The sequence below is a fragment of the Leucopleurus acutus genome (genome assembly GCF_964270905.1).
Source record: "Leucopleurus acutus genome assembly, chromosome: 13".
NCBI lineage: Eukaryota > Metazoa > Chordata > Mammalia > Artiodactyla > Delphinidae > Leucopleurus > Leucopleurus acutus.
In genome coordinates, this window is record NC_139155.1 from 60488375 (window position 1) to 60503356 (window position 14982).

The 14982-nt window shown below is 39.4% G+C and overlaps 1 protein-coding gene across 8 annotated transcripts in view; it reads left to right on the forward strand.

Annotated features, from left to right (window-relative positions):
* ANKRD12 (ankyrin repeat domain 12) overlaps positions 1 to 14982 on the forward strand; it is a 115253-nt gene that overhangs the window by 91396 nt on the left and 8875 nt on the right. For all 8 annotated transcript variants that reach the window (XM_082853437.1, XM_082853440.1, XM_082853438.1 and 5 more), the window contains 2 exons: positions 736 to 5450; positions 12642 to 12740. In XM_082853437.1, coding sequence (XP_082709563.1) covers positions 736 to 5450; positions 12642 to 12740 — 4814 coding nt within the window. The remainder of the gene's footprint in view (positions 1 to 735; positions 5451 to 12641; positions 12741 to 14982) is intronic.

Below are 14982 nucleotides of genomic sequence, written 5' to 3' on the forward strand. Positions count from 1 at the left end.
TAGTCATGTATCTTGTATAGTTAAAACCATTCACCTTTATTCAAGTTCTATCCTTTATGGGAATCATTTGCTCTTTTATGCTTTTACTAATAAAATTCTGAAGCATATAAAACGATCTGTGATGTTTACTTAATTATAAACCCTTTAAGTTAGTGATTGTTAGTCTTTTTTGCATCAAAGAATTCTACTTAAATATTCTCTCTCCAGGAAAAAAGAAAATGTACATATATGTAAAATTTTATAGGGGACTTCCCTGGTGGTCCAGTGATTAAGACTCCGTGCTTCCACTTCAGGGGATGCGGGCAGGTTCCATCCCTGGTCAGGGAACTAAGATCCCACATGCCGCATGGCACAGCCAAAAAAAAAATTTTTTTTTACATAACATTAGTAGCCAGTGTTTTCCTGAATCCAGTCCCCTGAGTTATGAACCTCTTCATTATATTATACATACATTTTAATATTGGATACATCTTTTTGGTATCTGTTGTAAATCCAGTGTATTGTGTGCTTTTAGAAGTGTCATGGGGTGTCATCCTGAAGCAGATTCTCTATCAGGCTTTTCCACAAAACTGTAGCAGAGTTCTTACATATTGCTGTTGTATTATTTACATATAAATATGATTTTTTTCTCTGAATTGTTCGAAATATTTGATGTATATGCTGTATTTTTCTCTCAGTCTTACTTTTCTGACAGTTGTCTCTTGACTAACAGCAGATTTTCCTTTCTTATTCTAGATTCTGAAGAGGCTCGGTCTGTAAATCCTTCCAGTGTTGATGAAAATATTGACTCTGAGACAGAGAAAGACTCTCTCATCTGTGAAAGTAAACAAATAGTTCCCAGTAAAGCAGCTCTTCCATGTGCCCTTGATGAGTATGAGTTCAAAGATGACGAGGAGGAAGCAGTAAACAAGATGATCGATGGCAGGCGCATTCTTAGGAAAGAGCTGAGAAGAGAGAACGAGACTCAAGTAGAAAAGAGTAGCTTATTTGCAAAACAGGAGAAAGCTTTCTATCCTAAATCATTTAAAAGTAAAAAACAAAAGCCATCTAGGGTTTTGTATTCAAGTTCTGAAAGTTCAGATGAAGAAATTCTTCAGAACAAAAAGTGTTCTGCTCCATGTTCTGTCCCTGAAACATCGAATTCTGATATGCAGACCAGAAAGGAATATGGAGTTTCAAATGAACACAAACAGAAAGGCAAAGTTAAAAGAAAATTAAAGAACCAGAACAAAAATAAAGAGAACCAAGAGCTGAAGCAAGAAAAAGAGGGGAAAGAAAATACCAGAGTAACAAACTTGACAGTTAATACTGCACTAGATTGTTTAGAAAAGACCAGAGAGGAGGGGAATTTTAGGAAATCTTTTAGCCCAAAAGATGATACTTCATTACATTTATTTCATATTTCCACTGGTAAATCTCCCAAACATTCTTGTGGACTCAGTGAAAAGCAGTCAACACCACTAAAACAAGAACATTCTAAGACATGTTTATCACCAGGAAGTTCTGAAATGTCATTACAGCCTGATCTTGTTCGGTATGATAATATAGAATCTGAATTCTTGCCAGAAAGTTCAAGTGTAAAATCTTGTAAGCATAAGGAAAAAAACAAACATCAGAAAGATTTCCACTTAGAATTTGGTGAAAAGTCAAATGCCAAAATAAAGGATGAAGATCACAGTCCAACATTTGAAAACTCAGATTGCACGCTGAAAAAAATGGATAAAGAGGGTAAAACATTAAAAAAGCATAAATTAAAACATAAAGAAAGGGAAAAAGAAAAGCATAAAAAAGAAATTGAAGGTGAAAAGGAAAAATACAAAAATAGGGATGGTGCTAAAGAGCTGCAGCGGAGTGTGGAATTTGATAGAGAATTTTGGAAAGAGAATTTTTTTAAAAGTGATGAAACTGAAGATCTATTTTTAAGTATGGAACATGAGTCCCTAACATTAGAAAAAAAATCAAAGTTGGAGAAAAACATAAAAGATGATAAATCAACCAAGGAAAAGCATGTCTCCAAAGAGAGGAACTTTAAAGAAGAACGAGAAAAGATTAAAAAGGAAAGCGAGAAATCTTTTAGGGAGGAAAAAATAAGAGATTTGAAAGATGAGAGAGAGAATGTACCAACTGATAAAGAAGCAGAATTCAGTTCTTTAGGTATAAGTGCCAGTGAAGAGTCTATAGGGTTACATTCAGTGGAAAAGGAAACAGAAATTGAAAAACAAGAAAAGCATATGAAAGAAAGTAAGGAAAAATCTGAGAAACGGTTTCAGAGTAAAGAAAAGGACGTTGAGAAGGCTGAAAGAAAAAATTCTGAAAAAGAGAAGAAGATAAAACATGAGCATAAGTCAGAGAAAGACAGGTTAGATCCTAGTGAATGTGTTGACAGAATAAAAGAAAAAGACAAGCTATATTCACATCACACAGAAAAATGCCATAAAGAAGGTGAGAAGATAAAAAACATTACTACCGTTAAAAAATCTGATGACAGAGAGAAAAGTAGAGAAAAGATAGATAGGAAACATGACAAAGAAAAACTTGAAAAAGAGAGACATCCTGCAGAGAGCAAAGAGAAGCACTTGATGGAAAAAAAAAAACAATCAGATAATACTGAGTATACTAAATCAGAAAAAAGCAAAAATAAAGAAAAAGATAGGGAGGTAGATAAAAAGGAAAAATCTAGAGATAATGTAAATATAACTAACTCCAAACAGTTCCAGGAAGAGAGGAGGTCAAGTATAGCAGATAGCAATAAAGCACAACATGAAAAAACTTTCTCTCTCAAAGAAAAAACAAAAGAGGAGCCTTTGAGAACTCCTGATGGAAAAGAAAAAGACAAAAAAGATAAAGATATAGACAGATACAAAGAACGAGACAAACACAAGGATAAAGTTCAACTAAGTAGTTCACTCAAAGTAAAGCCCGAAGCAGATAAGCCTAAACCTAAGTCATCACCAGCATCAAAAGATACTCGACCCAAAGAAAAGAGGCTAGTGAATGATGACTTAATGCAGACCAGCTTTGAGCGGATGCTAAGCCTTAAAGACCTAGAAATAGAGCAGTGGCACAGAAAACACAAGGAAAAGATTAAGCAAAAAGAAAAGGAACGGTTGAGAAATCGTAATTGTTTAGAACTTAAGGTAAAAGATAAAGAAAAAACAAAGCATGTACCAGCTGAGTCCAAAAATAAAGAACTTACTAGGTCGAAGAGTTCAGAGTTGACTGATGCTTATACCAAGGAGAAACGTTGCAAAGATGCTGTAAGTAACAGGTCACAATCTGTCGACACCAAAAATACAGTGAATTTAGGCAAGTCATCCTTTGTTTCAGATAATAGCTTAAACAGATCTCCTAGATCAGAAAGTGAAAAGCCAGGTCTCAGCTCCAGGTCCGTATCCATGATTTCGGTGGCTAGCTCAGAAGATTCTTGCCATACTACAGTGACAACCCCAAGGCTTCCAGTGGAGTATGACTCAGACTTTATGTTAGAGGGTTCAGATTCCCAAATGTCCTTTTCCCAGTCACCATTTTTGTCAATTGCCAAATCTCCTGCCCTTCATGAAAGGGAGTCGGATAGCCTGACTGAACTGCCAGAGCGGATTAAAGCATCGTATACGAGCAGACTTCCAACAGCCCATCTCCGGTCCTCCTCGGTAGAAGATGCTAAACTAGTTATAAATGAGGGGAGACCAACTGCAGAAGTTCGAAGATGTAGCATGCCATCTGTCATTTGCGAACATACAAAACACTTCCAAACAATATCAGAAGAAAGCGGTCAAGATGGCTTAGTTGTGCCAAGAGATGCTTGTCCTTCTCCCAAACCTGAGGTACCCTCGGATGTGCCTGAAAGAGAACTTTCAAGTGCATCTAACACACATTCCAGTTTTGCAGCCTCTCCAACTAGATCTGTAAACAGCAAATACACTTCTGCTGATACAAATGGTATCAAGAGCACTGCTGCAGTGGGCACTTTGATGGACAGTCCTGTGTATCTAGAGCCGTCTAATCAGGTTGGTGTGATCCAAAGTAAATCATGGGAAATACCTGTTGATAGACGGGAGTCATTAAGTGCCAGTGACTTCATCTGCCCAAATTCTACTACATCTGATCAAGATTCCTCTGTTCAGGGTTTTTGTAACTCTGAACACAAAATATTGAAAGAACAGAATATTGATTTTGTATCCTTGCACCAGACTGAATTGCCAGGAAACACTTGTGCTCAGGATCCAGCATCCTTTCTCCCTTCACAGCAACCTTGCTCTGTTCACAGCCAATCACTTTCAGATGCTGAATCTATTTCTAAGCATAGATCTTTGTCATATGTTGCCAATCAAGAGCCAGGTATTTTACAACAGAAAAATGCAATTCAAATTATCAATTCTGTTTTAGATACTGATAATGAATCTACAAAAGATATGGAGAATACTTTTATCCTAACAGATGTTCAGAAGACAGATGCCTTTGTCCCAGTGTTCTCTGAAAGCACTGTTCAAGAAACAGCACCGAATTTTGAGAAAGCTAATACTTTGCCTGTATTACCATCAGAAAAGGACTTTAATGGAAGTGATGCCTCTTCCCAGCCAAATACACATTATGCATTTAGCAAACTGATGTATAAGTCTTCCAGTGGCCATGAGGCTGAAAATAGCACTTCTGATATTCAGGTTATTTCACATGAAAAAGAAAACAAACTGGAGAGTTTGGTTTTGACTCATTTGAATGATAAGTGTGATTCTGATTTATGTGAAATGAATGCAGGGATGCCAAAAGGAAACCTGAATGAACAGGATAATCCAAAACATTGTCCTGAAAGTGAGAAGTGTTTGCTTTCCATAGAAGATGAAGAATCACAACAGAGTACTTTATCGAGTCTGGAAAACCATTCACAACAACCAGGTCAACCAGAAATGCACAGATATGGACACTTAGTTAAAGTAGAATTAGAAGAAAGTGCTGAAGATGATAAAACTGAAAACCAAATTCCTCAAAGGATGACTAGAAACAAAGCAAATACAATAGCAAATCAAAGCAAACAGATTCTTGCCACCTGTACACTATTAGCAGACAAAGATACTGAGTCTTCATCTCCTCGAGGAAGAATAAGATTAACTGAGGAGGATGATCCTCAGATTCACCACCCACGGAAAAGGAAAGTGTCACGTGTGCCTCAGCCTGTGCAAGCAAGTCCCTCTTTACTGCAAGCAAAAGAGAAAACTCAGCAGTCTCTGGCAGCCATCGTGGACTCTCTGAAACTAGACGAGATCCAGCCGTACAGTTCAGAGAGAGCAAATCCGTATTTTGAATACTTGCACATAAGGAAAAAAATCGAAGAAAAACGCAAATTGTTGTGTAGTGTTATCCCTCAAGCACCTCAGTATTACGATGAATATGTGACATTTAATGGATCGTATCTCCTGGATGGGAACCCTTTAAGCAAGATCTGCATCCCCACAGTAAGTAACCTCACTTGATACACACCTGCAACCCGTTCACTAGGAATGTGACGAAAGTCATGTATAGTTTTAAATTTTCTAGTAGCCACATTTTAAAAAGTAAAAGGGAACGGGCAAAATTAGTTTTACTATTTCAGTGTCAAAATAGAATCAATATAGAAAAGTTATGGAGATAGTCTGTAATCTTTTTTTTTTTCGGTGCTGAGTATTTGGAATCCGGTGGGCTAGCAGTATGTCTCAGTTCAGACCAACCACGTGTCAGTCTGTGCTCAGTAGCCGTGTGTAGGCTGTGCTACCTTACTGAACAGCACTGGTCCATGGTATTTTGTTCCTTACCTGCTTTTTCTTTCAACCCTAAGGAGTTATACTTTTATTTCTCTGAAGGGTAATTCCTTTCCATGTGCTTTTGATCCCATTCCCTCCAGTCTTCTCTGGAACCTTCCTCTATGAAAACACTTCTTGCTAATATATTTTAAAATTTTCTCTCTCCACTGGCCTTTATCCACCCACTGTGAACATATTTGGTTCTCCTTCATCCCAGGGAGAAAAAAGTTGCCCCTTGCCTGTCACAGTTTGTCTAGCTCAGCCTCTCTCACTGCCACAGCTTGGAGAGTGGTGTGTGCCTGACGTCTCCTCTCTGTCACTTCCTGTTCCTCCCGTCACCGTTATGTGCACTGACAAAGCTCACCAGTGAGCTTGTAATTGCCTGATTGTTTGGCCTCTCCCTTTTTCTTTCTACTTGATCTCTGTCATATTTGATATCGTGACCATCTTGTTCATAAAACTCCCCCCACTCCCCGGTCTTTCATGATGGTGCACTCTTCTGGTCCTCTTGCCTCACTAATCTTTTTCTATCTTTTTATGGCTCCTCTACCCACTCCTTAAACATCAGAGTTCTCCAGGAATTAAATTTTCAGTCACCTTTCATTCAGTGAGGTCCTGTCTCTCTCTGTGGTTTCAGCAGTCTTCCACACACCAGTTAGTCCCAAAAAATTCTGTTGAGCCATATCATCTCTGTTGATCTCTAGACTCAAATATAGGTGTGTCCTGGGCATCATCACCTAAACGACCTGAGGCACCTGTAATGGGCTTGCTTCCCCAGGAAGCTGACTCTGAGACTGTGAGCAATCCCTGTCTGTGTGTGAGGGAATCGGAAGTGGATGGTGCAAGCTGGTGAACTGAAATAAATGCAGGTGCAACAGTGACTCAGGGCACCTGCGGGAGCTGCTAACGGGGAGTCTACACTCAGGGAAGGAGTGTGACCTTGGGCTCCCCGCGTTCTTTGGGGGAGGGTCTAACCACACGCCCACTCCCACTTCAGACCTCACACAGACCAAAAGGGAATGAGTTACCACCCGCTCCCTTAAAAACAAATTTGTATTTTTTAGTGAGGACACCCACAGTAGAAACCAAATTCTGACCATTCTACCTTCCAGAATCTGTACCTTCTACCACTGCCTTCGTTTAGGGCCCTCATCATTTTATCTCACTCTCAACGTCGCAGCAAGTTTTTCACTTCTTTTTTCTCCTAGTTTCTTTCTACTGGAGCATTCTCTCTTGTTGTTAAATTTATTTCCCTTCAAAAGCAATAAAAAGCTGTTTCCTTATTGAAGTATCTCAGCTGTGATTAGTTGGCTTCCCATTGCCCACAACATAAAACCCATATCTAAGCCCAGCGTAATCATTCATTCACAGTCTGACCCCAGTCTACCCCTCCTGCTTCATCTTCTCACCACTCATCCAAATCACCTAGTGTTTCAGCCAAACTGAACTCACTCTTCTTTGGAATCTCTTGTTTCACTACTTGGGTTCTTTGGCAGTGCTCTTCCCTCTATGCGAAATGTCGTTTTCGCCGGGCCTGCTTTTCTCTCCTCTTCCATCGGTTGTACCCACTGTGATATCACCTCTGTGCAAGGTCTTGTCAAAGCAGAATTGCTTGTGTCTTCCTTATATCTTCCCTGTTATGTTGCAGTTAACTGTTTACATGTCTGCTTCTCCCTCTGAGCTATAATCCGATTAAGGGTTACGACACTTTTGATCTCTTGTAGAATGAGTCTTACATCTATCTTCAGCCCCGAATACACTACTGATTTCCATAACCATGTGTCTAGCTGCTTCTGGACGTCTCCTGAATGTCCCACAATATCCTTAAAATCATTATGTCCGATACCAAACACGCTTATCTTATCTCAGAAGTGCTCTTTTTGCTCCATCTGCTTCAGTTACCATCATTATCTGTTATCTCACTTCCCAGGCTGGGAACCCAAAACTCAACTCTCCCCTCTTCCTTCCTGTCACATCAGTCACTAAGTCCTATTGATTCATCTCACTTCCTTTCCCCTCTTATTTCTTACCACTGTCATGCAGGGACCTCATGACCTCCTTAGACTACTGCATTATCACACATGTGAATATAGCGTAATCAGATATTCAAAAATTGCATATGCATGTAATTCATAACTGTGCTAAGCATAGTGCTAACAGGATATCAGAAATGAGCAAAACAGACGTTCTGAGCAGCTGCCATAGGTTCTAGTCCAGTCTCTTCTAGGCTTGTCAGTCTACTTATTGTCTGGATTCCTTATTTGAAACTCAGATCTGATTCATGACTACCTGGTTAAACATCTTCTAAAGAAGACTCAGTTTTCTATAAGCTAAGTCCCCACTCCTGCATACATGGTCCTCCCATGCAGGCTTGGCTGTGGCTACTACCCTGCTGTACTCGGTGGTCCCCAGGCCATTCCCTGCCGGTTCACAGCCTGCCTTTGCACATGTTCCGTCTTTCCAAGCCCAGCTCAGAGGAGGTCAGACAGAGGAATGGTGATTCTTTATTCCCGCTTTCACAGAATGTACCTGATGCTAGTGCCTTTTAAATCTTGGACAGAGATTTTGATATTACTCTACTAATAGTAAACAGTAGTAGATTTAAAAGAATAGAGTTGTAAATAAATTTGTCATTCTTTCAAATTGTCAGCAAGATAATTTGTTAATGATTCAAAAAATATAAAGCTAATAATTTCCTTTTTTCCTTTATTTCTTCTTAAAGGATAAGAACTTTGAACTAAACTATGTTTGTATCATAGGGTTGAAATACAGATAAAGCTATAAAGAACACATTTAAATTAGAAATTTTTACAAACTGTTTCACTAAAAACAATTTCTAATAAACCGTGTTAGGTTGCCCTTTTAGTACTGTCTGCCTGCTGATATGTATATGTATGTATACACGTGTATATAGCGTGATGCATATTTGTGTATATGTTATGCATGCCTGTGTTTACTATCAGCTTTGCTTATTCCTGCAAAGGTGATGTGATACAAGGTTAATCCCCTTGCAGCAGTTCTGGGGATATAACTTTAATTAAATTAGAATTTAGTCATAATCAAGTGTTGTTTCAAAAGGGGTTATAAACAGAACTTAGAATTGTTTCTGGATGTAGTAGGGAGTTTTTTCTTTGTTTTTAGTGAGAATTACTAAAGTAGAGAAACACAGTACAATGTAGTAGAAAAACTAGTAGATTTTCAAGTAGCATGCATGAGTTTGTCTAGATTTTGCTGCAAACCACCTGTGTGATCTTGAAGAATTCACTTCACTTCTCTGATCCTTAGTTTTGATATCTGTAAAACAATAATGTCTACCCCACCTCAAAGCAGGTTGAAATAGTATATGCCACAACCCATTGAAAACTTTAAAACATTGTGCAGATTTAAGAGGTTGCCATTATTTTACCCAGCTCAAAATTACTTTAAGGGTCACATTTACTAGAGCTAATATGCGAACCCTCCACCTTTTGCTCATAAAAAGCTGTACTTTTGAGTTTATTGGACTAAAACTAGTTTATTTGAAACTTAGTTTTTGAAAAATAATAAAGGCCAGAATAACAAAAATTGTTTTTTTACATTACTTTCCGTATTTACCAATATTTTATCCATTTGTTTCCTTTCAGTCTGCTAATTGCCTTTTTGTCAAAGTGGTTTCTTCACTTTGTCTATGTAATCTGATTATAGAACCTGTTAATAAACGTGGTACGTTGTCTCCAGAGTCCACTTACATGTTCATTCTTCTATCACATGCTTTTCTTAAAATTTAGCCAGAATGCTGCTGTTTTTCCAGAGGAAATAAAGGGAAGAAAAATAAAACTTTAGGTCAGGTTCCCAAAACTCAAATGAACAGGGGGAGGAAAAAAAGAAGACGACTTGTCACAAGCTGGTATACACAGAAACCCTACAGAGGGGTGGAGGTGTGGGGGATGAGGAGAAAGGGTATCCCGAGGAAGCTGTCAAGAGAGCTTCTGTTCTAGAGACTCCTGGGACTCACAGATGCTAAAAAAGACAAAATCTCCTTGCCTGATTTACTTACAGGTAGATGAGGAAAACAGCAAAAGGAAAGTTTCCTCAAAAGTCTCCATATAGAGACTTCTCTATAGATTGATATATGTTGAGAATTCCCAAATTTATATATTTTGCCCAAACCTCTCTCCTCAGCTTCTTTTTTGCTAACTGGATAGCTCCACAGACTCAACATTTCAGCACTGAACTTGCCCCCAAACCTGCTTCTCTTTCCTTGTGCCCCCTCCTGTGGTCTCTATTACTAGCCATCCAGTCCTCGTGCTAAGGACCTACAGGTCCTCAGCTGCTCCCTTTTTTTTTTTTTTTTTTTGTGGTACGCGGGCCTCTCACTGTTGTGGCCTCTCCTGTTGCGGAGCACAGGCTCCGGACGTGCAGGCTCAGCGTCCATGGCTCACGGGCCCAGCCGCTCCGCAGCATGTGGGATCTTCCTGGACCGGGGCATGAACCCGTGTCCCCTGCATCGGCAGGTGGACTCTCAACCACTGCGCCACCAGGGAAGCCCTGCTCCCTCTTTTTTATCCTAAATCAGTCAGTTACCCGCAGTTTTAGACCCCCATCTCTTCCACTCCCTCCTCATCTAACACCAGTGTAACAGTGATGTGTTTCCTTAATTCCTTGCCTACAGTGTTGTCCCCCTAATATCTTTTCTCCAAATATAGCAGTGAGCTATTAAGACCTTCCACTGGTTCCCCATTACATACAAAATTTACCCTAATGTGTTACAAATAATATGTGTTCCACAGTATGTTAATTAAATACCTTCTCCAGTAGGGAGAGAGGGGTGTTTTCCATGATCAAATAAGTTTGGGAAACACCATTTATCTAAAAATAAATAGATTTCTTCACTGTAGGACTTCTGAGAACTCTTAAAATTTAATTTGCTAATTACAAGATACCTAAATAAGTACATATATACAGTGTTTCCCAAACTTACTTGTTCTTGGAACCGTTTCCAGTAAATCGTCTCTATGCACCCAGTGTTCTGTGGGTCATGCTTGAAGAAACGCTGTTTCCAGAACAGACTACAAGCTTTATTACTGGGCCCTGCTGCCCTCTCCACCCTTGTATCCCACCCTTCCTGCCCTCACATTGATGTTCCAGGAACTCAGGACAGCCTGCAGTTGCCTCCTGATACCAGAGTGTTCTCATGCAGGTGATTGTACTGTCCTCTCGTGTGTGAATTATCTCCCTCCCTTCTTTCCCTTTCTTTCTTCCCCACAACTCATTTCTCTTAACTCTTTGCTCTGGCTCTTCCTTTAAGATAGAGCTCAGGCATAACCCTCTCAAAGAAGCTTTCTCTTGACACTCCGGTCTCAAAGGAGTAGATATTTGTCCTCTGAGCTGCTTGAAGGATGCCCGTAGGACTTCGCAAAACTAAAATAATAGCACCAAACTCTACTCTTGCCTCTTATGAAATTTAAAGAAGTTTACAGACACAGAAATCAAATGCATTACTGCAGTTAGAGAACTGAAAAATGATCAGCCCCAGTAAGTTATTGGTATTGTAGAATTTTCTGCATTGATTCAACTGATTGTTATTTGACATGTTTTTAATTCCCCATGATTCCTATAAACCGTTTACTATTTATAAATAGAGTCTTGATTGGATCCAGGTTTGTGTCTTTGGCAAGAGTATTTCCTGTATAGTACTGCATAATCCCTGTAGCACCACATCAGGAAGCACACAGTATCTGCTTGTTCCCCCTTCAGAAGAGTCCCCAGAGTTACTAAACTGTGCCAAAATGTGCTGAGATAACCTTTGTTACTTCACTCTAATATGCTGACAGTAATTAAAACCTTGGGGGGGGGATATAGATACTCCAGGAGGTAAAGGGAGAGTATTCAGGGATCACAGACAGTTACTGCCATACTTGGATGTCTCTTTATATTAACGCTTGAGTGTATGCATAGACTGAGTCAGCTTTCTTTTTTTTTGTTTTGTTTTTTTGTTTTTGGTTGCATTGAGTTTCAGTTGCTGCACGCAGGATCTTTGCAGAGGCATGCGGGATCTTTCGTTGCGGTGCACGGGCTTCTAGTTGTGGCACGCGGGTTCCAGAGCGCGTGGGCTCTGTAGTTTGCGGTGCACGGGCTTAGTTGCCCCGTGGCATGTGGGATCTTAGTTCCCCGACCAGGGATCGAACCCACATTGGAAGGCGGATTCTTTACCACTGGACCACCAGAGGAGTCCCTGTGTCAGCTTTCTTAACCTCCAGCATCTACCAGAAAGCACAGTTCACTATAATGATCAATTTAGAGATGAACTAAACATAAGCTTTTTGGAACATGGATAGACAAAGTGAGTTACCACATATAATAAAGTTTGAAAACGACAACTGTATTAAAGACAATTTCATGTATTTTTATAAAAGAGTTAATTCACTAAATGTAAAATTCAGCACTTTAGTGTTTGGAGTTTATCGTGTCTACAGAGAGATTTCACTTACTCTACCCTCAGACTGCTGTCATCTTTAGGACTGTTTGCTTGGTGTTTTGTGTGTTTTTGTTACTCCTTCCTCCCTGTCTTTGAACTATCACTTACTGATGCTCTAAAATGTGTCTCTGTATGGCAAATAACTGCCTTAGTCCTAATGTGCTCTTTGGAATTTGCTGTGGCCTCAGAATTAAAACATCTAAGTTTTCTGGAATGCTCTGCTTTGTTTCAAAGAGTTGAAATTGAGAAGTCACAACCAGTTGTGTAATTGTTACTATATTATTTAGTTCAAAGAACATGCGAATTTATGTTTTCATTAAGTTATACACAAAAAAGTTTTAATTTTATAGGAATAGCTGATTATTGTATATAAAATCTAATGTTTCCAACTTTTTTTTTTTTTTAATTAGATTACACCACCACCTTCCCTGTCAGATCCGCTTAAAGAGCTTTTTCGACAACAGGAAGTTGTAAGGATGAAACTTCGTTTGCAACACAGTATTGAAAGGGTAAGAAATATTTAAATTTACATTTATGTCAAAGATAACTGTATTTTAACAATAGATTATAATTGCCTACAGTTTTTTATTAGTGACTCTTCCTTATTTAAAGCCATTTTGGGAAATGGTTTGATTTTATCTTGTGCTCATGCAATAAGATGGAGAATTTTTAAGCCTGATTTAGGATGGCTGCTCCCATGTTACAATTCATGTTCAGTATATATGATACATTGATATAAGAATCTCTAATAATTCCTTATCATTTGCCAAATTTGCAGAACTGTAGCAGTGAATTCCTATTTCCAAAGCTTTGGAATTGTTGCTTGGTACCAGTTACTATAGTACAGACTCTTGCCAAGGTTGTGCTCATTGGTCCTTTTAGGTTCTGCTTTAGTATTCCAGTTTCTGGTGGTTAGTTTTGGCATGAAATGACAGGGGGAAAAACCTATCTAATTATTTATAGGAATCATCAAAGTAACTTGGATTGACAAAAATAATAACACCTTAATTTTTTGTGGGAGAGTCAGGGACTTTCTGCAAATGTGATGTAAGCTATGATCTTTCTTTACAGACATACACACATATTCGTATACAAGCAAAACCTTGTATGCAATTCCTTCATACATGATTGATTTCCTAGGGTAGAGGTTCTTAACCTTTTCTGTGCCATGGATTCCTGTAACAATCTGGTAAATATAAAACCTTTCCTCAGAATAATGTTTTTAAATGAAGAAAATTAATTTATAGCATTACAGAGAGAAAAGCAATAAAAAAATGAAGCACTGAAACAGAGCTTACAACATTGTGCCTGACCCACGTCAGTGCGATGTGTTAGCAGTAAGAAGTTAGGTCATATAACCCACATCAATAGCTGTTTCAGCCATCAGGCATGTGTGAAGTCACCTGGTATATATTCATCTATGCATCTAACCATGTTTCAAAAGCTGTGCTGCCTTACAGACAGTTTAGAATTCTCGTTTGAACTGTGTAATTTGCAGAACTTTAATAGTGAAAATGACTCACATCCTTCCACTTATCCACCAGCAAACAATTTAGAATTACAGAAAACTAGAAAGCAACTTAGAAGTCTGACCAGTGTGAGAACAAACAACTCTGCCATTTGGTTCTACAGTGGGAAGAACTAGTTGGTAGTTGGCCAGCTGTGTAGTGTAGCACAGGTGTCTCTACATGGAAGAGCTGCCATCACGTGTCATACCGTAGCAGGTCTAATGACTATTGGAATTTTAAAGAAGAAATTAGTATAAAAACTTGGGGGCAGTACTTGCAACAACTATAACAGGAATTGAAAATAGTTGTGATTTCTATGGATGACAAAGTTGCAAATACTTCTGGCATCACTGTGGTTTGTGGCCTACATTGATAATTGAAAGAAATGCCAGTTGGAGGTGAGCAAAAATAAAGACGTAATTTTTCCCATTCAGGTTCACAGATGACCTTCCCCTCATTCTGTCCAGAGGCTTCTTAGGAGTATGAGGACCGAAGGCTAAGAACCTCTGTTCTGAGGGCATTTTTCCCATAGAATATGATAACATTTGAATACTGTGCTAAATGAATGAACACATCTTGCAGCCAGAGCCCCTGGCCCCTTACCTGCCTCCCCAAGAGCCCCTGACTTCAGAGCCACCTCGCATCCTACCTGCCTCCCCAGGAACTAAGAGGAAGGCAGTACTTTGGGAGAGGCATAGCCCATTCTCAGAAGACATTGTTTGAGAGGCTCTGCTCTAGAAGTTCAAAGACACAGCATTAAGAATGATGATCTAAAGTGGAATATGTAGGCTATCAGTTAAGCCACATATCTCTGTTAATTATCTTAGGGGAGGGGGTCTGACTTAACAAATGTATATCTGGGACTTCCCTCGTGGCGCAGTGGTTAAGAATCCACCTGGTAATGCAGGGGACACGGGTTTGATCCCTGGTCTGGGAAGATCCCACATGCCTCAGAGCAGCTAAGCCCATGTGCCACAACTACTGAGCCTGCACTCTGGAGCCTGCCAGCCACAACTACTGAGCCCGTGTGCCACAACTACTGAATCCCGTGCTCCTAGAGCCTGTGCTGCTCAACAAGAGAAGCCACCGCAGTGAGAAGCCCACGCAATGCAACGAAGAGTAGCCCCCGCTCACCGCAACTAGAGAAAGCCCACACACAACAACAAAGACCCAGCGCAGCCAAAAATAAATAAACTAAATGGATTTTTTTTTAATGTATTTCTTTCTGGTATGGTGAAAAAGA